We start from the raw sequence: 24,149 nt of genomic DNA, 5'->3' as shown, positions 1-24,149 counted from the left end.
TACAGACTGTTCTCACTGTACCTGTGCATTAACTGTCTTTATAAACATTATCCCAGCTAGCAGGATCACCGCTATCTTTTTCCACCTCTTTGTTTTGCTTCCCTGCACTGCCCACCCCAGTCTGATATTGGCTCTTCAGGAATAATATAGCCAAGTGCTAATCACTATATCTATAAAAGCAGCAAAGAATCCTGTGGCACCGTATAGACTAACAGACGTTTTGGAGCATGAGCTTTCGTGGGTGAATACCCACTTCCTCAGATGCATGTAATGGAAATATCCAGGGGCAGGTATATATATGTGTGCTAGCAAGCAAGCTAGAGATAACGAGGTCAGTTCAATCAGGGAGGATGAGGCCCTGTTCTAGCAGTTGAGGTGTGAAAACCAAGAGAGGAGAAACTGGTTCTGTAATTGGCAAGCCATTCACAGTCTTTGTTCAATCCTGAGCTGATGGTGTCAAATTTGCAGATGAACTGAAGCTCAGCAGTTTCTCTTTGAAGTCTGGTCCTGAAGTTTTTTTGCTGCAGGATGGCCACCTTAAGGTCTGCTATAGTGTGGCCAGGGAGGTTGAAGTGCTCTCCTACAGGTTTTTGTATATTGCCATTCCTAATGTCTGATTTGTGTCCATTTATCCTTTTCCGTAGAGACTGTCCAGTTTGGCCGATGTACATAGCAGAGGGGCATTGCTGGCATATGATGGCGTATATTACATTGGTGGATGTGCAGGTGAATGAACCAGTGATGGTGTGGCTGATCTGGTTAGGTCCTGTGATGGTGTCGCTGGTGTAGATATGTGGGCAGAGTTGGCATCGAGGTTTGTTGCATGGATTGGTTCCTGAGCTAGAGTTATTATGGTGTTGTGTGCAGTTACTGGTGAGAATATGTTTCAGGTTGGCAGGTTGTCTGTGGGCAAGGATTGGCCTGCCACCCAAGGCCTGTGAAAGTGTGGGATCATTGTCCAGGATGGGTTGTAGATCCTTGATGATGCGTTGGAGGGGTTTTAGCTGGGGACTGTATGTGATGGCCAGTGGAGTCCTGTTGGTTTCTCTCTTGGGTTTGTCTTGCAGTAGGAGGCTTCTGGGTACACGTCTGGCTCTGTTGATCTGTTTCCTTATTTCCTCATGCGGGTATTGTAGTTTTGAGAATGCTTGGTGGAGATTTTGTAGGTGTTGGTCTCTGTCTGAGGGGTTAGAGCAGATGCGGTTGTACCTCAGTGCTTGGCTGTAGACAATGGATCGTGTGATGTGCCCGGGATGGAAGCTGGAGGCATGAAGGTAGGCATAGCGGTCGGTGGGTTTTCGATATAGGGTGGTGTTAATGTGACCATCACTTATTTGCACTGTGGTGTCAAGAAAGTGGACCTCCCGTGTAGATTGGTCCAGGCTGAGGTTGATGGTGGGGTGATCATGATTTCAACAGCTTCCACCCCACCATCAACCTCAGCCTGGACCAATCTACACGGGAGGTCCACTTTCTTGACACCACAGTGCAAATAAGTGATGGTCACATTAACACCACCCTATATCGAAAACCCACCGACCGCTATGCCTACCTTCATGCCTCCAGCTTCCATCCCGGGCACATCACACGATCCATTGTCTACAGCCAAGCACTGAGGTACAACCGCATCTGCTCTAACCCCTCAGACAGAGACCAACACCTACAAAATCTCCACCAAGCATTCTCAAAACTACAATACCCGCATGAGGAAATAAGGAAACAGATCAACAGAGCCAGACGTGTACCCAGAAGCCTCCTACTGCAAGACAAACCCAAGAGAGAAACCAACAGGACTCCACTGGCCATCACATACAGCCCCCAGCTAAAACCCCTCCAACGCATCATCAAGGATCTACAACCCATCCTGGACAATGATCCCACACTTTCACAGGCCTTGGGTGGCAGGCCAATCCTTGCCCACAGACAACCTGCCAGCCTGAAACATATTCTCACCAGTAACTGCACACAACACCATAATAACTCTAGCTCAGGAACCAATCCATGCAACAAACCTCGATGCCAACTCTGTCCACATATCTACACCAGCGACACCATCACAGGACCTAACCAGATCAGCCACACCATCACTGGTTCATTCACCTGCACATCCACCAATGTAATATACGCCATCATATGCCAGCAATGCCCCTCTGCTATGTACATCGGCCAAACTGGACAGTCTCTACGGAAAAGGATAAATGGACACAAATCAGACATTAGGAATGGCAATATACAAAAACCTGTAGGAGAGCACTTCAACCTCCCTGGCCACACTATAGCAGACCTTAAGGTGGCCATCCTGCAGCAAAAAAACTTCAGGACCAGACTTCAAAGAGAAACTGCTGAGCTTCAGTTCATCTGCAAATTTGACACCATCAGCTCAGGATTGAACAAAGACTGTGAATGGCTTGCCAATTACAGAACCAGTTTCTCCTCTCTTGGTTTTCACACCTCAACTGCTAGAACAGGGCCTCATCCTCCCTGATTGAACTGACCTCGTTATCTCTAGCTTGCTTGCTAGCACACATATATATACCTGCCCCTGGATATTTCCATTACATGCATCTGAGGAAGTGGGTATTCACCCACGAAAGCTCATGCTCCAAAACGTCTGTTAGTCTATAAGGTGCCACAGGATTCTTTGCTGCTTTTACAGATCCAGACTAACACGGCTACCCTCTGATACTTGTCACTATATCTAGTCACTGTCACAGAATAACGCCGCTGTTGCTGCATGGCTTCCAGTTGTGGTTAGATGTTGATAGATGTTAAGCGTTAACATAATGAAGCATTAAAATAATTAATTTATTGGATTTATTTAAAGTAAAGTTTTTACCTTGTTTTCTGTTTGTTGTTCTGTTTGTTTTTTAATTGCTTTATTTTTGGGAGGTTTTTGTAAAAACTATAACTTTTAACTTATTTAAAAAGAGAGAAAGAGCAGCAGTGAGGAGAGGCAGGGTAAGGGAGGGTTAGAGCAACCTAGGAAAGTGGGGAAACCTGAGCCAAGAGAGATTAAGAGAGATTTGCTAGCAATCCAGCACGTGCATATCTTATTAAACTTTCTGGGGCTTAGCAGGGAGGGGTTAAGGGAATTTCCTAGTTTGTGACTAACTGTCATGTTAGGTTGCGATTTATACAGAGGACAGCTTGCTTACTTACCAGATTAGTGGTCAGGGTCACCAGTGTATTTAGCTGTTAATAGATGTTTGGCTGCATGTGTGTGTTCCCTCTGTGTGATGCCCCAGCCCTGTGCAAACAGCTGGTACAGCAGACCTGAAGCAAACCACCCAATTACCACAAAATCTGTTAAGGAACAAAAGCACCCAGCCAGGTTTATTGTTGACGAAGCACAGTATTAGTATCCCGCAGACTCTACCACTCTACCACTAATACATGTATACCTGTAACAATGGATTGGCTCAGTAAACGGTGGGACTAACGTGGCTAGTTATCATCCATCACTTTGAATATGATGTTTTGATCAAAACATCTCTGTTACGTACTGTCATCCTAACCTTATCTTTAGGAGGGGTCAGTGTGTTCCTGTTAGCCTTGGAGAATGTTTTTGTATTATTCTCAATATTGTAATGTTCTGGTACCACTTGATATTGGGATGTATTTATGTGAGTACTCTGTGACTAGCACTCCTTAGGAATGTGTATTTTTGCAATATCAGGCCTGTTCTTGCCAGATTCAGTCAGCGGGTCCTGCCTCATACCAGGCCTCTGATTCAAGGGCTTATGTCTCAGGCTCTCTTCCTACTATGCCAGTCTCCGGGGAACCAAGCAGAAGTGTTCATAATCAGTTCATCTCCGGACAAGGCGTATAGTATTTGTACAGTTGACCACTCTGCATCCCTCAGTTCACAGAGATTGTTAAATTTCCATAAAGCATCCCCCCTATGGCCTGACATCTTAAGCACTTCCCCAGTATACGCTTTGGAACCGTAAGAGTCAATACAGTCACAGTAGAAAATGGCCATTTCAATTTTATCTCCATTCTAAAGCACAAGGGAGCAAGATATAGATATGGTTGTAAAATCAGCATTTGCCTAGAGATAAAGAATATAATTTGCAGGAAGAAAATGTTAACTTCTGAAAAGTTACCTTATTTTTTTGTCTGCATCCTTATTTTGAAGGTTAACACATTATCTGATAATGACCTGTTCAAATGTATAATTTTGTGAAAACATGTTTTCAATTAGCAATAACATTTTAAACCAGATATGCTATAGCAGTTTCTTTTCCAAGTATGGGGTGAAATTGGTTGGTTTTCTTCCTGACATTATCTGTGCCCCATTATGAGATTGTATGGCCTCCCATGCAACAGTGGAATACTTTGCAAACAGTTACCCACTGGCAATGCATGTGTGTGCCACGCTCTGTTCCAGTATTTTAGAACCAAGGGTATAAAAGTCTGCACCCACCCACTGACTCTTCTCTAACTCTGGGCACATCCTTTAAACCAGATTTTAACCTCTATGTCTGAAATGATGCTAAACTGGATTTGTCCTATTGGTATAATAGGCATCATGGAAACTTGGTGGAATGACAATAATCAATGAGACACAGTGATAGCAGGGTACAAAATATAGAGACATGACAGAGTAGGTCATGCTGGTGGGGGAGTGGCATTATATGTAAAAGAATGTAGAGAGTCAGATATAGTAAAAATCTTAAATGACTCAAACTGTCTCATAGAATCTTTATGGCTAGAAATACCATATTCCTATAATAAGAGTATACAGTAGGAATATACAGTAACTCCTGACTTAACGTTGTGGTTATGTTCCTGAAAAATGCGATTTTAAGTGAAACGATATTAAGCAAATCCAATTTCTCCATAAGAATTAATGTAAACAGGAGGGGTTAGGTTCCAGGGAATTTTTTTTTTGCCAGACAAAAGGCATTATATACATTTTAAACAATTTTAAACAAGTAATAATTTCATACAGGTATAAGTTTTAAACAATTTTAAAGAAACAATTTAATACTACCATCATCGCGTCTGAGTGTGAAGCTTGGTTGAGGTGGTGGAGTCAGAGAGTGGAAGAGGATGGATTGTCTGGCTGCTCCTCTTGCTGTTCTTGCAAGCACAGGCACTGACTTGGACAGAGGGTTCAACCCTCGGCCCATCCACTCCACCCCTTCCCCCAAGTCCCCACCCTTGAGCTGCCTCTTCCCCCCCCTCCACCTCTCCCTTTACTTCCCATTCTTCATCCTTGCTCCTCCCCCCTCCCTCCCCTCCCTTCTGAATGCTGCAAGCCAGCTGATTGCTGCAGGCAAGAGGCAGGGGAGGGAGGGGGAGCCTGCGCACCGAGTCCTCGCGCCTCCCTTCTGTCTCCTACACATCGCAAGCCAGCTGATTGCCGTGGGCAGGAGGAGGGGGAAGGCACTGATCTGCGGGGTCTGCCAGCGAGTGGGAGGCGCTGTGGGGGCAGGGGGCATAGGGAGGCTGCCAGCTGTGGAGAAAAGCAGCCAAACAACGTAATGGGGAACATTGCACAACTTTATATGAGCATGTTCCCTAGTGTTCAGCAACGTAACAACGAAACAACATTAGCCAGGACGGCTTTAAGTTAGGAGTTACTGTACTACCGACCACCTGACAAGGATAGTGATGGTGAAATGCTCAAGATTAGATATTCTACAAAGGCAGAAAATGCAATAATAATGGGGGATTTCAGCTATCCTCGTATTGTCTGGGTATATGTCACCTCAGGAAGGGATGCAGAAATAAAATTTCTAGACACCATAAATGACTACCTCTTGCAGCAGCTTGCCCTGGAACCCAGAAGGGGAGAGGCAGTTCTTGATTTGGTCCTAAGTGAAGCACAGGACCTGGTCCAAGAGGTAAAGATAGCTGAATCACTCGGTAAAGGCAATCACAATATAGATTTAACATCCTTGTAGGGGGAAATATGCCAAAGAAAACCACCACAGTAGTGTTTAATTTCAAATAGGGGAACTACACAAAAATGAGGAAACTAGTTAAATGGAAATTAAAAGGAACCGTCACAAGAGTGTAATGCCTGCAAGGAGAGACTGTTGAAAAAACACTGTAACAGAGGCTCAAACTAAAGGTATACCCCTCTCCCCTGAATTCTGCCAGGGCTAAACAGCCAAGTAAAAGAGGTGGCTAGAGGCAAAAAGGCATCCTTTTAAAATTGGAAGTCAGATCCTAGTGAGGAAAATAGAAAGGAGCATAAACTCTGGCAGTCAAGTGTAAAAAGTATGGTAAGACAGGTGGAGAAAGAACTTGAAGAGCAACTAGCTTAGGTTACATAAATGAACAGCAAAAAATAAGTAAATCAGAAGTAGGAAACCTGCCAAACAGTCACTGGGGGGCCACTGGATGATCAAGGTGCTAAAGGAGCAGTCAAGACAAAGCCATTGTGGAGAAGCTAAATGAATTCTTAATATTGGTCTTCACTGCAGAGGATGTGAGGGAGATCTCTACATGTTAGCCATTCTTTTTAGGTGACAGATATGAGGAGCTGTCCATGATTTGAATTGTAGAATATCAGGGTTGGAAGGGACCTCAGGAGGTCATCTAGTCCAACCCCCTGCTCAAAGCAGGAACTAATCCCCAAAAAGATTTTTGCCCCAGATCCCTAAATGGTCCCCACAAGGATTGAACTCACAATCCTGGGTTTAGTAGGCCAATGCTTAAACCACTGAGCTATCCCTCCCCTCACAGGGTGCCACTAGAGGATGTTTTGAAACTGATTGATACATTAAATAGTAATAAGTGATCAGGATCAGATGGTATTCACCCAAGAGTTCTGAAGGAATTCAAATGTGAAATTGCAGAACTACTAATTATGGTATGTAACCTATTGCTTAAATCAGCCTCTGTACCAGATGACTAGAGGGTAGCTAATGTATCACCTGTTTTTTAAAAAGTTTCCAGAGGCAATGCTGGCAATTAGAGACTAGTAAGTTCACTTCAGTACCAGGCAAATTGGTTGAAACTAAAAACAAAATTGTCAGACATAGAGATGAACATAATATGTTGGGGAAGAGTCAACACAGCTTTTGTAAAGGGAAATCATGCCTCGTCAATCTACTAGTATTCTTTGAGCATATAGACAAGGATGATCCAGTCAATAAGGTATAATTGGACTTTCAGAAAGCCTTTGACAAAGTGAGCAGCCATGGGATAACAGGGAAGGTCCACTCATAGATCAGTAACGGGTTAAAAGAAAGAAAACAAAGGCCAGGAATAAATGGTCAGTTTTCACAATAGCAAGAGGTAAATAGCAGGGTCCCCCAAAGATCTGTGCTTTTCAACATATTCATAAATTATCTTAAAAAAAGAGTAAACGGTGAGGTGGAAAAATATTTAGATGACATAAAGTTACTCAAGTTATGCCTAAGGCTGACTGCGAAGAGTTGCAAAGGCATCTCACTAAACTGGGTGACAAAATGGCAAATGAAATTCTAAGTAATGCACCCTGGAAAAAATAATCCCAATTACATATACAAAGTGATGGGGTCTAAATTAGCTATTACTACTCAAGAAAGATATCTTGGAGTCATCGGTAATTCTCTGAAAACATCTGCTCATTGTGTAGAGACAGTTAAAAAAACTAATAGAATGTTAGGAACCATTGGGAAAGCGATAGATAATAAAGCAGAAAATATATATAAATCCACAGTATGCCCACACCTTGAATACTGTGTGCAGTTCTGGTCACCCCTTCTCAAAAAAGATACATTAGAATTGGAAAAGGTGCAGAGAAGGGCAACAAAAATGATCAAGGGTATGAAACAGCTTCCATATGAGGAGAAATTAAAAGGTTTGGGATGGTTCAGCTTAGAAAAGAGAGGACATGGGGATATGATAGAGATGTATAAAACCATGAATGGTGTGGAGAAGGTGAATGGGGAAGTGATATTTACCTCTTCACATAACACAAGAACTAGGGATTCTTCTTTGAGTGCTTGCGCATGTCTATTTCAGCGTAGGTATATGCTCACCCCGGGCACTGCTGCGGGAAAGTTTTCCCCTCAGTGGTATCTGTCGGGTTGGCTCTGGGACTCCCTGAAGTCATGCCTTCATAGCACCAGTATATAGGGCCCTGCTGACTTAGTTCCTTCTTACCACCTGTGATGGTTGCTGGAATGTCAGCTTGTCCTTTTGTTCTTCGCAAGTACTCCTCTCAGTGGACTTTTTCGACTTCTTGTATATAGTTATTCACTAGTGGTTAAGTTTTGGTTCCAGTTCTTAGTATTTCAGTTAGAGAACCCTGCTTAGTGGGGTTAACACCTCTCAGCACCAGGGCATGCCTTGATCCCTGGGGTTTAAATAGTGTGCGCCATGCCACAAGCCAGTGCCTAGCAGTGATCCCCATTCTAGCTGCCTTAAGTGTTTGGGGGAGTCCCACATGCAAGAGCACTGTAGAATTTGTAAAGGGTTCAGGCTCTGCACTCAGAAGGACAGGGATAAGAGACTGAAATTCTTCCTCGTGGAGGCAGCATTCCGTCCCCCCTCAGAGCCAAGCTACACCAACTCAGCTCTGAGCACTTCTACCCTGGTGAGAAATGCTCTGGTGTCTCTGATGAAAAGGCACCGTAGTTCAGCCTCTCTGGCATCAAGAAAGGACTCCTCTTCAGTCCTGGGACTCTCCACACAATCAGTCACCTCTGGTGCAGAAGTCTACTCCTCCATGGGATTCTCGGCACTGCTCTCCATCACTGGTGCAAAAAAGAAGCAGAAGAAGTTGGACAGGAGGCACTCCCCAACGCCAAGGTCCACCAGTCGCAGAGAGCCAGGCAGAGTGAGACACCATGCCACGCCACTCAGAAGCCAGCTACCTGCGTGGCACTGTTGACTCTAGCCCCGGATCTGTCGAGTGTGGCACTGTTTGCCTCTCCACCAAGAGAGAGCCACCAGAGTACAGTCCTGGCACTACTATCCACACCGGAGGCATTTGAGACAGCAAGGGAGTTGCATCACTCCCAGTACCGCCATCTCCCACTGTTTGGGAACTGTCATTGTTGGCACCAGAAACAAGGTCAACCACGGCACCGAGGCCCCAAGTGCTGTCAAAACGGAAACCTGCCATGATGGTGCAGCACTGGTTTCCCCACTCCAGGCACCACTCTCCAGCACCAGTTGGTACTGTTCTGCTTTGGTCACCAAGAAGCAACTTCTTGAGTCAGACTTGAAGATGGAGTCTTACACCTCCCGCAGGAGCTGACATCTCTCCAACTGGCTCTACCCAACGGCTGACAAGAGCCAGGGTATCCTGCCAATGGCCTGGCCACCAGCACAGTGGCAAATGCCCAGGCAATGGCCTTTTTGAACTCCCAGGGCATTTTCACTAGTCCAAGGATTGCAGTCCAGGAGATCATACTCCATTGTATTGGAGTGTAGAGCTCCTATGGTGTACGAATAGTCTACTGGTACCGAGCACAGTACCAAGCCCCCAGTAACAGCACCATGAGATCCTTCTGGTGCAGAAGGAGAAGAACAGTGCTCCATGGCTATGCAGACTTCTTTTTCTTCCTAGTCTGATGAGGCAGTGGCAGGAACATCTATAGCAAACATGCCAAACTTGCGGAAAAAACACAGAAATTTGGCTTGGGTTTGACTTAATTGACTTGTGAGTTGCTTATAGGCTAGGTTTTTGCTTGTAGCTTGTTGCTTGTTTGGCTTGAAACTTGTTGTAGCTTGCTTCTTTTTTTTCGATCGGCTCCTGGCAGAGGGGGAAAGCAGGGGCAAGGAGGGGAGAGAGTCAGGGGTGCACAGCAGGCCCAACACAGTCTGCATGCCAGGGGGATCTGGCCACATAGAGTGTTGGGGTTTTAGGGACTGGCTTATTTTGGCCTTGTTTTGAAATGGAATTAGCTTGATTTTTGGCTTATTGTGAAAGTCTGGCTGCTTATTTACCATGTGAAAGTTGGCAACTGTGATCTATAGCCCCCTCTCAGGATCACTACCGAGCACACCAGAAGCTTCTCAAGAGAGTAACTCAAATCTGACAATTCAGGCAGAGGATATTTCAGAGTCCTCCCATGCTCTAGTGGATATCCTGGCACCATCCGATCCATTGCAAGTGGCTTTGCCACTTAACGATGCCATTTTGGACCCTATAAAAGCTTTGTGGCAGATGCTAGCATCTCTGCAACCTACAGCAAAGAAGATGGAGAAGAAGTACTTCATCCCATCCAAGGGATTCAAATTCTTATATACTCAGCCTCCTCCGGGTTCACTGGTGGTTACAGCGGTGAACGAACCAGAGCACACAAGTAACAAGGACCAACTCCAGAGACCAAGGATCCCAAAAAGTTAGATCTTTTTGGCAGAAAGGTCTACGCTATGACGTTAATTCTTGGAGTTCAGTGTCTTAGTTCAGGCAGCTGTTGCCATAGGAATCCAGAGCCGAATTCTCGGTGTTGGTTGAAGAAGGAAGAGTGGTGGCAGAAGCATCGCTTCAGGTGGCTTTGGATGCAGTAGACTCCATAGCATGAACCATGGTTTTGGTTGTGATTATGAGGACGAGCTCATGGCTGCAGTCCTCAGGCCTTCCCTGGAAGTGCAGCAAATGGTGCAGGACCTCCCCTTTGAGGGCTTGTCACTCTTTTCAGAGCAGACAGACATTAAATTACATAGTCTGAAGGATTTTAGGGCCATCCTAAAATCCCTAGGGCTGCACACACTGGCTCCATCTAGGAAGCATTTTTAGTCCCAACCATTGCCATGTTTCTACCCACCTTAGTCTAGGCAGCACTACAGTAAGAGACGGGATAGACGCTGTAAGAGCAGGCCTCCTCCCCAGTCCTTGTCTGCCCACGTGCCCGGCCCGATAGAAGCTATAAGAGGAGGCCTCCTCCCCAGTCCTTGTCTGCCCACGTGCCCGGCCCCACCAAACAATCATTGGTGTCTAAGCAGGCCTTTTGAGATCACACTTGAGAATGGCGTACCAGGACACTGTATGGATCCATCTTCCCCAATTTTTGAGGATCAGTTATCCCACTTGTATCAGGCAAGGGCCCACATTACCTTAGATTGCTGGGTGCTACACACGGTAAGACTGAAATACAACATTCACTTCAGTTGTTCCCCTCCTTCCCACCCTCCCTCTACATCCCTCTTCAGGGACCTTTCTCACAAGCAACTTCTAGCCCAGGTAGTGTGGATGCTCTTGAAGGTGGGAGAAGTAGAGGAGGTTCCTCCAGAGCTAAGGGGTAGAGGGTTCTTCTCCTGCTATTTCCTAATCCCGAAGGCCAATGGCAGTCTCAGACCCATCCTAGATATGTAAAACCTCAATAGATTTATAAAGAAGCTGAAGTTCTGCAAGGTCTCCTTGGCCTCCATTATCCCTTCTCTGGATCTAGAGGACTGGTATGCCACCCTCGACTTAAAGGACACTTATTTCCACATTTCAGTCTTTCAAGGTCACAGAAGATTTCCTCTGATTCATTGTGAATCGAGTACACTACCAGTTTACTGTGCTCCCTTTCGGCCTGTCAGCAGCCCTTTGGGTAGTCACGAAGTTCATGGCAGTCATTGCAGCCTTCTTGAGGAAGCAAAGTACTCCGGTTTACCTGTACCTCAATGACTGGCTGATCAAAGATCAGACCAAGGCCCAGGTGGAGGCAAATGTTTGGTTAATACTGTCAACCTTCAAGAAGATAGGCCTGTTGATAAACATGCAGAAATTGACCCTCTCACCAGTTCAAAGAATAGAATTTATAGGGATGGTCCTCAACTCAGTCCAGGCCAGAGCATTCTGGATACCAGGTTCCAGGCCCTAGGCACGATCATAGAGAGCCTTAGAAACCACCCCATTCACCATGGCAAGAAACTATGTAAAACTCCTGGGGCACATGGCCTCATGCACTTAAGTGGTGCAGCATACAAGATTACGACCTAGACCTCTCCAGACTTGGCTAGCGTCAGTGTACCAGCCAGGCCAAAATTGCTTGGACATGGTTCTCACACTTCCCCCTTTGTTAATCACCACTCTCCCTTGGTGGTTGGACCCAAGGACAGTATTTGTAGGTGTCCCATTCTCAAGACCACATCTGTCAGTGTCTCTTGTTACTGATGCATCTGTGCTGGGTTGGGGGGCTCAGTAGGAGTACCCAGAGCCTCTGGTCCCAGGTAGAGCTCTCGCTACACATCAACATGGGGGAACTCAGAGCAATGTGCCTTGCCTGCCAAACCTTCCAGCCCCACCTGGAAGGCAAATGCATGTTGGTACTTACAGACAACACAATAGTGATGTTCTACATAAACAAACAGGGTCGAGCGTGCTCCTCTCACCTATGCCAGGAAGCCCTTTGCCTGTGGGAATTCTCTATAACCCATTCAGTCCATGCAAAGCCTCCTATCTTCCGCACACAGAACAAGTTAGTGGATTGTCTCAGCAGATCCTTCTCCAATTATGAGTGGTTCATTCACCCAGACATTATGAAGGACATTCTTCAGAGGCAGGGAGATCCCCAAATAGACTTGTTTGCAACGAGACACAACAGGAAGTGTCTGCAGTTCCTGCTCCTTCCTGAATCACAGCCTGGGCTCACTCACAGACATGTTTCTTCCTCCTTGGAAGGACCATCTCTTTTATGCATTTTCTCCCATTCCGCTCATACACAAGGTCCTGCTGAAAGTCGGAAAGGAAGGAACAAGTCTGATCCTGACAGCTCCACCTGGCCACGTCACCAGTGGTTTACCAGCCTTCTGGACCTCTTGGTAGAAACACCCATCAGCTTGCCTCCATTTCCAGATCTGATCTTCCAGGACCATGGCCATCTACATCATCCAAACCTCAAGTCCCTTCATCTCATGGCCCGGAAGCTCCATGGCTGAACCCCTGGTTTGAGAGGTCCTTTTAGGGATCAGGAAACCATCCACTAGAGCTACATACCTGGCAAAGGGGAAAAGGTTCTCTGTCTGGTCAGCACAGAAAGGTGTTTTATCCATGTGGTCATCAGTGCCACTCATTCTGGATTACTTACTACACCTGAAGCAGCCAGGGCTCTCAGTGTCATTGATAAGAGTCCACCTGGCTGCACTTTGGGCATTTCACTCGTGGGTAAATGGCTGGTCCATCTTTGCAAACTTGATCTGAAGTAATTTCCTCAAAGGCCTGTACAGACTGTACCCCCAAGTGCTACAACCAATCCCACCCTGGGATCTCAACCTGGTATTGTTGAGGCTTATGGGTCCCCCATTCAAGCCACTGGCAACATGTTCTCTCCTCTACTTGTCCTGGAAGGTGGCCTTTCTGGTGGCCGTGACTACGGCTAGAGAAAGATGTTGGAGATTAGGGTCCTTACTTCAGAACCTCCTTACATGGTATTCTTCAAGGACGAGGTCCAGCTGCGCCCTGACCCAGCCCTCCTCCTGAAGGTTGTTTCACTATTCCATAGTAACCTGGACATATTCTTCTAGTCCTCTGCACTCAGAAGGACAGGGATAAGAGACTGAAATTCTGCCTATATTTTCACATGCCAATAGCCAGGAGCAGAGATTTCACTCACTAAATGTCAGACATGCACTTGCTTTCTACATAGAAGGACTAAATCGTTTCAAAAAAACTACACAGCTCTTTTTGGTGGTGGCAGACAGGGTGAAAGGCCTTCCAGTCTCAGCCCAGAGAATTTCATTGTGGATCACTTCTTGTATCTGCACATGCTATGACCTAGCGAAGATCACTGCTCCATCCCTGATGGCACATTCCACAAGGACACGAGCATCTTCAGCTGCATTCCTGGCAGAGCTCCCAATCCAGGACATCTGTAGAGCAGGAACATGCTCTTTGGTCCACATTTTTGCATCACACTGTGCGATAACTCATCAGGGCAGAGACAATGCTGGATTTGGCAGAGTGGTGATACAATCTGCTTGTCAATGAACGCCGAACCCTCGTCCTATACCTGCTTGGGAGTCACCTGCATTGGAATGGACATGAGCAAGCACTCGAAGAAGAAAAAAATGCTAACCTTCCATAACTGTTGTTCTTTGAGATGTGGTGTTCATGTCCATTCCAAACCCCCCACTCTCACCAGGGCCGTCCTTAGAATTTATGGGGCCCTACACAGTATTCTTAAACTGGTGGCCCTATGCCGGCACAACTGGTGCCCCTAGGCCGATGCATTCGGCTCTGTGAATATGGTCTCTGCCTTCTGCTTAGTAAGGAGACTGCAGCGCGCACTGGGTGTGCGGGAGCCGACCCGCTCTTACCTGCTGTCTCGGTCATAGGTGGGGACTCCATGGGTGGGTGCTCCAGGCCTGGAGCGGAGGCAGGAGGTCGAGCACCCCCAGCACGATGAGAAATCAGTGCCTATGATCCTGGTGGTGCCCCAAATTTTCAGGTGCTCTATGCAGCTGCATATGCTGCATATGCCTAAGGATGGCCTTGATTCTCACCCCCACTCCTCTGTTGGAGATAGCCAGGAAGGAGAAACAGAGGGGGTGGCAGGGCCCTGTATCTGGCGCTAGGAGGGTACGACCCCAGGGGACACCAGAACTGACCCAACAGATACTACTGAGGGGAAAACTTTCCAGCGGCAGTGTTTGGGGCGAGCACACACCTACATTGAATGGACATGAGCAACACATCTCAAAGAACAACAGTTACAGGTTAGTAACTGATTTTTATTCAGTTAAATTAATAGCAGGTTTAAAACAAATAAAAGGAAGTTCTTCTCACAATGCAATGTCAAGATGTGGAACTTATTACCATGGGATATTGTGAAGGCAAAAGTATACCTGGGTTCAAAAAAGAATTAGAGAAGTTCATGGAGGATTGGTCCATCAATGGCTATTAACTGAGATGATCAGGGAATGCAACCCCATGCTCTGGGTGTCCCTGAACCTCCAACTACCAAAAGTTGGGACTGGATCACTCAAATTTGCCTTGTTCAGTTCATTCCCTCATCTGGCACTGGCCACTGTCAGAGACAGGATAACCATTGGTCTGACCCAGTATGGCTGTTCTTATCTTGATGTATGCTTGCAATTAAATGTAGGTCAGCACCATTTCATCTCTCTGTTGTTAACACAGTTTGTCAGAAACAGGTCATTTTTCTAATCAGCATGGTCCGGAGGAGAGATCACAAGACTGAAAGTCTGGGAACATCTCAGTTCTGGTTCTGGTCCTGACTTTGCCATCAGTTCTCTTGTAGATTTGGGAAAGTCATTTAACCACTCTGTCAGTTTCCAGTCTGTCCAATCCAGTCTGAGGATAAGACTCATCTTACAGGGTATTGTGTAGTGTGACTAATTAAAAATTGTCTATCATTTTGGAAATGTAAAATGTTGTATAAATGCCAAGTATTAATTCAGAATGTTTCTCTAGCTAAACGAATAGTGAACATGTGTAGTTAAATAGATTGTAGTGTTGTTTACAGAAGATATATCGGCAAACATTAACACCGCTGAGCTATTTTCAAGAAGTTTAATGGGGAAGATGAATTTTCACACAAGAGATTAATTGGATTCCTACTGCAGCAGCTTTCACTTAGTGCCAAATTCAGTAGTGGATTTTGGAAACAGTTTCTGTTGTACATTAGAGTGCTTTTAACTGGTCCATTTACCCTTGATTTCAGGCTAATCTAGATGAAGGCCAGATGAGTTCACCTACATTTCTTAGAGCTTTAATGACAGCAGTTTGTAAAGCAGCCATTATAGGTGAGTAACTTTCAAGATAAGGCTGTACAAAACAATCAAATATGAAAGTAATGAATTTACAGATTACTTGGGTTTTAATCACTTATTTTTCTGTTTGAGGCTGGCTAACCTTCATACAAATTGTGCATCAAGATTTTTTGTACAGTTTTAGTGCTGAAGAAAGTGAAGTGCTGATACACTGTCAAGAGCCAGTCATAGTGCAGGAGAGGTGTGCCAGCTGCCCCTTCCCACACATAGGTTTGCCAGTGCCCCTCAAGTCTTTATCTGCAGCACCTGGGTCCCCCTTGAGCAGGGACTTCCACCTCTGTTGAATTATGCTTGATTATTGATTTTCCGATGTAGATGAAAATCCACTAGATGCTATTCTGAAACAGGTTCTGGTTTTTTCTGGTACTCTAAATACAAAATTGGATTTAAAATCTTTGCAGCATTTCACTTTCAAAGTTTGATACCAGAGAAAAGTAAATTTATGTGGCTTAAATGCTGCTGTTATTTTCCTCTAAGATAACAGGAATCATGAGAATGTGCTAACAAAGCAACTACTGTTTTACAGGTGTCTGGATTTAATTGTCTGTGAGGTTTCAGCCTTTTAAAAATCATTCTTTCTTTCAAGTGTTTGCTCTTGGGATGGGTGTAATTGAATTTCATCTCACTGTTGCATGGATTTCAGAGAGGACAAAATCCAGGGAGAGTATAATCTTGATACCACCTACTGTTAAACTCTAGATGCTGCAGGATTTTATCATTCATGTTTAGGGGTTTCCTGATAATCCTTGATCTTTGAATATCAGTAATGTCTTGTTCTGGTTTTGTTTTCTATCATCTCTGTCTAGGTTTATATATTTTTGCTCAGATTTTCTCTATCATGCTCTTTGGTTTATATGCTGACTAAAAGCTGCTGAATATTTTTCTACAGATAACTCTTCCTGTGGGGGATTTTCTGGACTTCTAGCAGGCTTTGATATACTTTGGTTTTCTTATTTGTGATTTAACGTTCTATTCCTGTTTGTCTTTTGAAAGAAAAACGTCCTTGTAATTATTTCCAATCTCAGGAAAAAAAAAAAATTTCAGCCTCTCTATGTGTAGATCAGAGATAGGCAACCTATGGCACGGGTGCTGAAGGCAGCATGCAAGCTGATTTTCAGTGACACTCACACTGCCTGGGTCATGGCCACCAGTCCGGGGGGCTCTGCATTTTAATTTAATTTTAAATGAAGCTTCTTAAACAATTAAAAAGCCTTATTTACTTTACATACAACAATAGTTTAGTTATATATTATAGACTTATAGAAAGAGACTTTCTAAAAATGTTAAAATGTATGACTGGCACGCGAAACCTTAAAGCAGAGTGAATAAATGAAGATTCGGCACAGCACTTCTGAAATGTTGCTGATCCCTGGTGTCGATGTTCGAATATTCAAGTTCATGTGCATACATGAAGGCTGGATAGACGCCTCACTGAAAATGTGGTCCAGAGTTTTTAAAAGCGTTCATTGTACTTGGGGAAGCATTGAGAAGCAGGTAATATGTTCTTTGAGTCGTGTCCCTAGGAGCACTCCACTGTAGGTGTATCTGCACCCCTTTGCCTCTAATGGGAGATTTTAGGTAGCAGCATCTGTTCAGTTTAGTCTGCCTCGAGCTGTCATGGCCAAATATGATTTTATTACGGAAAACAACGTGTTTCTGGACCATTTACCGAAGACACAAAAGGAACAGTTTTAGGCCATTGTGAAAGGTCAGTTAATAGCCAGAATGGCACTACAGACAGCACTGGACACAGCCTATACAGCGGCCCGCTCCATGTCTGTGTTGGTGGTAATGAGGTGGGCTTCTTGGCTACATCTTTCTGGTTGTCCAAAGAGCTACAGACAAGATCTTCCATTTGAAGGCTCCAAACTCTTTGCAGAGAAGACAGGCTCTTTTCTTTACCCCTTGAGGGATTCCCAGGCCACATTATGCTCGTAGGACAGAAGAGAAGATATAGCTCTAAGCCACAGCACAGGTCATGACCTCCTCGATACCCACTGTCTCAGTGCTGTTATGAGCTGCAGCATAAGAGGCCCAGGGTTCAAAAGTGGAAGCAGTCAGCACCCAATCTGCGACCTCTTAGACTGCCTCTTCTGAGCACTTTTGATGGGTTGGTAGAGGACCTGAACAATTAAACCTTTCAACATTAGCTGCTGCTACACACGTCATGCCCCTTCAGAAATTACTTACCCCTTTCACAGCAGTTAGGAGACTATCATCTCTGACAGATGGATCTAGGAGATTATTTAACAGGGTTATGCCATTCAAGTCTCTCCACATTCTGTCTCTCCTTCCCTGTCCCTCTTCAAGGACCCTTCTCATGAGAACTTACTTCATCAGGAAATAGATCATTTGTTATGCCTGGGGGCCATAGAACCAGTCCTGGCACAACTCAGGGGCAAGGGATTTTACTCCCATTATTTCCTGATCCCCAAGGTGAAGGGAGATTAGAGACCCATTCTAGATCTAAGGGCATTAAATAAATATGTGAAGGCACAGAAGTTCAAGATGGTCATGCTAGCAGCCATTATTCCAGCTCTAAAGGAGGTTGGTTTTCAGCCCTCAACCTACGAGATGCCTATTTCCACATCTTGATATGACCGTCACACAGGAGATTCCTATGATTTATCATTGGGCAGGTCCATTATCATACAGGATGCTCCCATTCAGCCTCTTGTCCACACCCACAGTATTCTCCAAGGTTCTCTCCATCATAGCAGCATATCTACAAACGTTGGGCATTGTCTACCCATACTTAGACAACTGCCTTCTCAGGACTCCCTTGTTCAAGGACACCATACAAGCCACTCAGATGACCATGTGCACATTTGCACAGCTAGGTCTGCAGCTCAGCTTACAGAAATCAACACTGTCCCTGGTACAATGACGAGTTTATGGGCGCCAACCTCTACACAATACAAGCAAGAGCGTTCCTCTTGCTACCCAGCCTCAGCACCCTCACAAATCTCAGAGAGACAGTTCAGGCCAGCCCCCAAACATTGGCCAGGAACTGCCCACAGCTGCTTGGTCATATGGCAGCATGCATCTTCGTCACCCCAGATGCCCAGATGTTCATGAGATGTCTTCAGATATGGCTCAGTTCTGTCTATTCCCCAACCAGGGACAGACTAACGAAACTGCTATCACTGCCCTCTGCAGTAAAGCACTTATAGATTGGTGGAAAGAGCCATCCAGTGTCTGAGTAGGCATGCCATTCGTGCAACCACCTCTGACTCCCTATTAAGCTGGGGAGCTCATCTACATGACCACAAGGTTCAGGGCAAGTGGGTTTCCACAGAAGCAACCTTCCATATCCATCTTTTGTAGCTAGAGGCTGTCAGGAACATCTGTGCACACTTTCTCCCTTTCATCAAGAACACACACACAAAAGTCATGACAGACAATATGACCTGTATGTTTTATGTAAATTGCCAGGAGGATGGCAGATCTCCTTCCCTCTGCACAGAAGCACTCAAACTGGAATTGGTGCATTGGTCACAACGTGCTCGTTTCAGCCATCTATTTACCAGGGATACAGAATGTGACAGCCGACAGTCTGTCAAAACTTTTCTCACGACCATGAATGGAAACTGAACTCAGAGGTGCATCGAGACATATTAGCCCTTTGGGGAATCCCAACTACAGATCTCGTCACTACTTACTGGAACAAGAAATGTCCTCTTTGCTGCTCCAGGGCAGGCCTGAGGAAACATTCATTGGAAGATGCCCTCCTCCTCCCATGGGACAGGGACCTCTTGTATGCCTTTCCCCATTTCCTCTTCTAGCCAGGATCCTGTTGAAAATTCAACGAGACAAAGCGAGAGTTATTCTGATTGCCCCCTTCTGGCCAACACAAGTCTGGTTCCCTTAAGTACATCTCATGGCCATAACTGCTTTCCACCGTCAGGTAGATGGATACTCAGTGTTCGCTCACTGAGATTCCTTAAGGCAGGGGTTCCCAAACTGGAGGTTGGGACCCCTCAGGGGGTCGCAAGTTTATTACATGGGGAGTCATGAGCTGTCAGCCTCCACCTTAAACCCAGCTTTGCCTCCAGCATTTATAATAGTGTTAAATACATTGAAAAGTGTTTTTAATTTATAAGGGGATGGGTCACACTCAGAGGCTTGCTATGTTAAAGGTGTCACCAGTACAGAAGTTTGAGAAACACTGCCTTAAGGGCATTGGGAATCTCTTCCCACATGTGAGACCACCTGCTCCAGCCTAGGATCTTAATCTAGTTCTCAGGGCTTTGACTAGACCTCCTTCTGAGCCCATGGCAACCTGTTGTCTCTTTCACCCGTCCATGAAGACAGCATTTCTAACTGCCATCACCTCAGCTAGGCACACAGGGGAAATAGCAGCCCTGATGGCACACCCACCATACACGGTCTTTTTAAAGACAAAGTAATTCTGAGTCTGCCTCCCACTTTTCTCCCTAAAGTTACCTTCACTTTCCATTTGAATCAACAGATCCATCTTCCTTTTTTTCCCAAAACCACATTGTGATAACAGGGAGGCAATTTTGCATATCCAAGATGTTAGAAGCATTCTACTTGGACATGACTAAGGACTTCAGGAAGTCCTCTAAACTCTTCCTTTCACTCATGGAAAGATTCAAAGGCTCCGTGCTATCGGTTTAAAGACTATCCAAATGGGTCTCTGGTTGCATTAATCACTATTATCAAGGGTGCAACCTGTTGCCTCCATCTGGAGTTTGTACGCACTCCACAAGGTCAGTTTCTAACTTGGTCAAATTTTTTAAAGATGTCCCTATTGCAGAAATCTGAAGAGCAGCACTTTGGGCTTCTGTCCACACTTTCACAGAACATTACATGATCACTGGAGATTCAGCCTTTGATGCCATCTTCAGCTCCACAGTACTCTCTGTAATAACAGAGTCCACTTTGAAGCCCCAGCCCTCCATCGAGAATACTACTGTGAAGTCATTTGCATTCTCATTACCACTACAAAAGTTGTTTTTCCTCCCTTGGTATCCTACTGTTAATCGAATTATCTCGTTAAACTGACCTCACACTTGGTGAGGCAACTCCCATCTTTTCATGTATTTATACCTACCTGCTCCTGTTTTTCCTCTCCATGCATCTGATGAAGTGGGTTCCAGCCCATGAAAGCTTGTACCCAAATAAATTTGTTAGTCTCTAAGGTGCCACAAGGACTCCTTGTTGTTTTTGCTGCTACAGACTAACACAGCTACCACTCTGAAACCTGTCATCTGCAGTGGAGCACTCAGAGGGACACTACTTGAATAAAAAGAGGAAGTTACTCACCTTGTGCAGTAACATGATGGTTCTTCAAGGTGTGTGTTCCTATGGGTGCTCCACAACCCATCCTTGTCTCCACTACTTCACAGTTCTCTATAAGAGGCTCTGCGGTAGAGAAGAAACTGAGGGGGGTTCCTTCACACAGTGCTAGATAGCTTCGAGGCAGACCATGAGGGGGGGAGAGTGCATGTGCATGCTGAACAGACACTGCTACCTAAAATGTCTGATTAGAGGTGCTGGGACACAAATACACCTATCCATGGGGGGACACAGCTCGAAGAACAGATATGTTCCTATCGTAGAAATAGCCCATTCTCTTTTATGTCCCATCTGTTTCAGTTCTCTTCCCATTTCTGACTAACCTGAGTTTGTTGTTTCTATCTGAAGAAATAAATATGATGAAAAACCTGCCCCTGGCCTCAGACCCACCAAAAGTAACCCTGATTCTTCTTTTCCCTCCAGCGGATTCTTCTAGTTTCCGTGTGGACACTGCTGTTATCAAGCAGAGAGTGCCGATCTTACTCAAGTACCTAGACTCAGATACAGAGAAGGAACTACAAGCACTTTATGCACTACAAGCGTCAATAGTAAAACTTGATCAGCCTCCTAGTAAGTGTTTTTGTGTGTTTGGGATTTGAAAAATGACTATATGGCATTGAAGGGGAAGAATTAGATGGAGAATTAGATTTGGGTCTCAGATAGAGTCTGGTAGGTTGTGCTCTTCCTGAAGGGGGAACAGACTAGTTAGGTGGGTGCCAGTGGGCTGAAGGCAAACTACTATTATAGCATCCAATTATACAGTGCATGGCTTTAGACCAATACTCTTCCCCACCCTCTTGGCTGAAGGTGAGCTCCTCTATTGGCTGCCACCATAAGCAGCCAAGAAGGAAATGCCCATAATGTGGAGAGAGGAAAAAGAAAAATTTTAAATCCTCTCCTTTATTTAGTAGCAATTGCTCTACTTAGTCACATTTCAGGGCAACTACACCCACACCATGAGCCCTTGAGGGCATCAGCTCTTGGGTCTTCAGCCATAATCTCTCTTGGTTAGAGACCCGGGTTTCTCTCCCTCCTGACAGGAGTTTTTGCAGGCTGTACAGTTCCCTCTCTACACTGTGATATCCCCAGCAAGCCAGGCTGCCTAAACAGGCCAACGTCTGCACTTTGCTTTCTCCCCGAAGGCTGTGAACAGTTGTAATTGCCAGCAGTCCCAAGTTACCACACAGCCCTTTCTACGCAAGTACATTTATTCTTAAGACTAAAGCATTACAGAGAAAACTTATTAAAAACCATAAAAGAACCTACATGCCTGATAATAAGCCTACCAGACTCCAACACATCTCAACTCCCAGCAGGACTCTGGTGGAAGTCAGTTCTTCAAACCCACAATAGTTTTTTTCTGTGGTTACATGTTTATAATAGACAGCCTTAGCTCAGAACTAAAACACCCGTGAATAGGTCAGTATTTCCTTTATACAGCTTGGGCCTTTGATCTTGAGACTCTGGAAGCAGGTAATCAGCAGACAATGGTCTCCTCAAGGCATAACTTCTAAAGGCTGGCTTTTTGCATAAACGGGGTGAGGAATTTGCATTCACTTCCCCCTAGAGATTCTCCCAAGCAAATCACTTGACCCTGTTTGTCCCCAAAGTCCATTCTTGTCTGGCACGTTGTTCAGTACAGTCGTTTGAAGTTCATAATACTTCCCAGGGTTCACATCATATTTCCTCCGTGGAGAAATTACGTATATTCCTGGCCCACAATCATAGATAACCTTTCCATTTAATGCAATGGACTCCAAAAATTGTTAAACTTAATTCAGTAAGGTTTTTCCAGGATACTGTAAGAAATCTCCATATCTGTAACATAGATGCTGTCTTAATTTCTAAGCTAGTGAAACTAGGTAGCTCAGAATGGCCACTGTAGTTTCTGTTCCATGGCCATTTGCTGGTATACACACACATGCTGCTGTCTTTTTAGCCCTCTGTTTAGCATATGACAGCATGTTCTGTAGCATCAGAGGAAACTTTACTTTAGCAAGTGTGTATTCAGCCTTCATAGCCTGCAAAATCAGGGCACAACCTCTATTAATAGCAGTTCCCCCTACTTGCTTTTCCACTTCTAACTGTAATAAAGGCCACTTTTATTCAGGTTTTAAACCAATATCTCTAATCATTTCTGTATTTCCTTGTCTACCAACTACTGGACATTACTAAACAGGTGTTTCCCCCTTGCAGATCTGTTGCGGATGTTTTTTGATTGCCTATATGACGAGGAGGTGATATCAGAGGATGCCTTCTACAAATGGGAAAGCAGCAAGGACCCAGGAGAGCAGAATGGGAAAGGAGTAGCACTGAAATCAGTCACAGCGTTCTTCACATGGCTACGAGAGGCTGAAGAGGAATCAGAGGATAATTAAAACTTAAAATACAGAGAACAAAGCAAAAAAAAGAAACAATTTAAGTATTTTTTTAAAAAGTTTCACGTCTTCGCCAATCACAGTGCAGCAAGGCCAATTCTCGCGCATAACCCCCTCCTTCCCCCACATATGCACGAGTGGGAGAGGAAAAAAATAGGTAAACATAAAGGTGATCATGGAGGAAAAAGGTACTTGGAAAAAAAAAGTAAACTTCAAACCTGAGGGCGGGAGCACTAAACCAAAATACATGTATTATTTATAGAAAATATTTTCTGTTTTAATCATTTTTTCTTTTCTTTTTAAAAATACTTTAAAAAACAGATCTGTTTAGCAAAAAAAAGTTGAAAACTTTAATTTATTATTTTAAGGACTGCAAATGCCAGTGTAATTTTTACATTTGCAGTTTCTGTAAACAAATTGTATGATAGAAAAAAGCAGAGAAATAAATTTCCCTCCCCTTCAGCTGCACCTCAGTGTTGTTTCAAAGCATGATAGATAAACTTTCAACTGGGTTTGGGGTAAGCTACATGAGGGAGAGATTTTTTTTTTTTTAATTTCTTATTTTTCTGCCTGCCTCTCAGCTTGCTTCAGAGATTAAAAAGAAAATAGTAATAAAAACATACATAACCTTGGAACAGAAGGAAATGCATTTGAGAAAAACGCTGTGGACCAGAGTGCTCCAAGAAAAACTCATTCAAAACAAAGTGCTACCCTGGGGGAAAAAAGTACTAGTGATATTTTCAAAACCTTTAGAACGACTTTAAGGCTTGTAAA

General features: G+C 44.7%; 1 protein-coding gene across 3 annotated transcripts in view; it reads left to right on the top strand.

The window, feature by feature from the left end:
- Nucleotides 1-23,843, top strand: part of EIF4G3 (eukaryotic translation initiation factor 4 gamma 3) — a 513,419-nt gene extending 489,576 nt beyond the window's left edge. For all 3 annotated transcript variants that reach the window (XM_030537664.1, XM_030537665.1, XM_030537663.1), the window contains 3 exons: nt 15,567-15,648; nt 21,421-21,567; nt 23,194-23,843. In XM_030537664.1, the coding sequence (XP_030393524.1) occupies nt 15,567-15,648; nt 21,421-21,567; nt 23,194-23,375 (411 nt within the window). In that variant the 3' untranslated portion in view covers nt 23,376-23,843. The remainder of the gene's footprint in view (nt 1-15,566; nt 15,649-21,420; nt 21,568-23,193) is intronic.
- The last annotated feature ends 306 nt before the right edge of the window (nt 23,844-24,149 follow it).

The sequence above is a fragment of the Gopherus evgoodei genome, chromosome 18 (assembly GCF_007399415.2).
Source record: "Gopherus evgoodei ecotype Sinaloan lineage chromosome 18, rGopEvg1_v1.p, whole genome shotgun sequence".
Lineage (NCBI taxonomy): Eukaryota > Metazoa > Chordata > Testudines > Testudinidae > Gopherus > Gopherus evgoodei.
This window is presented reverse-complemented; position numbering and strand designations above follow the sequence as displayed.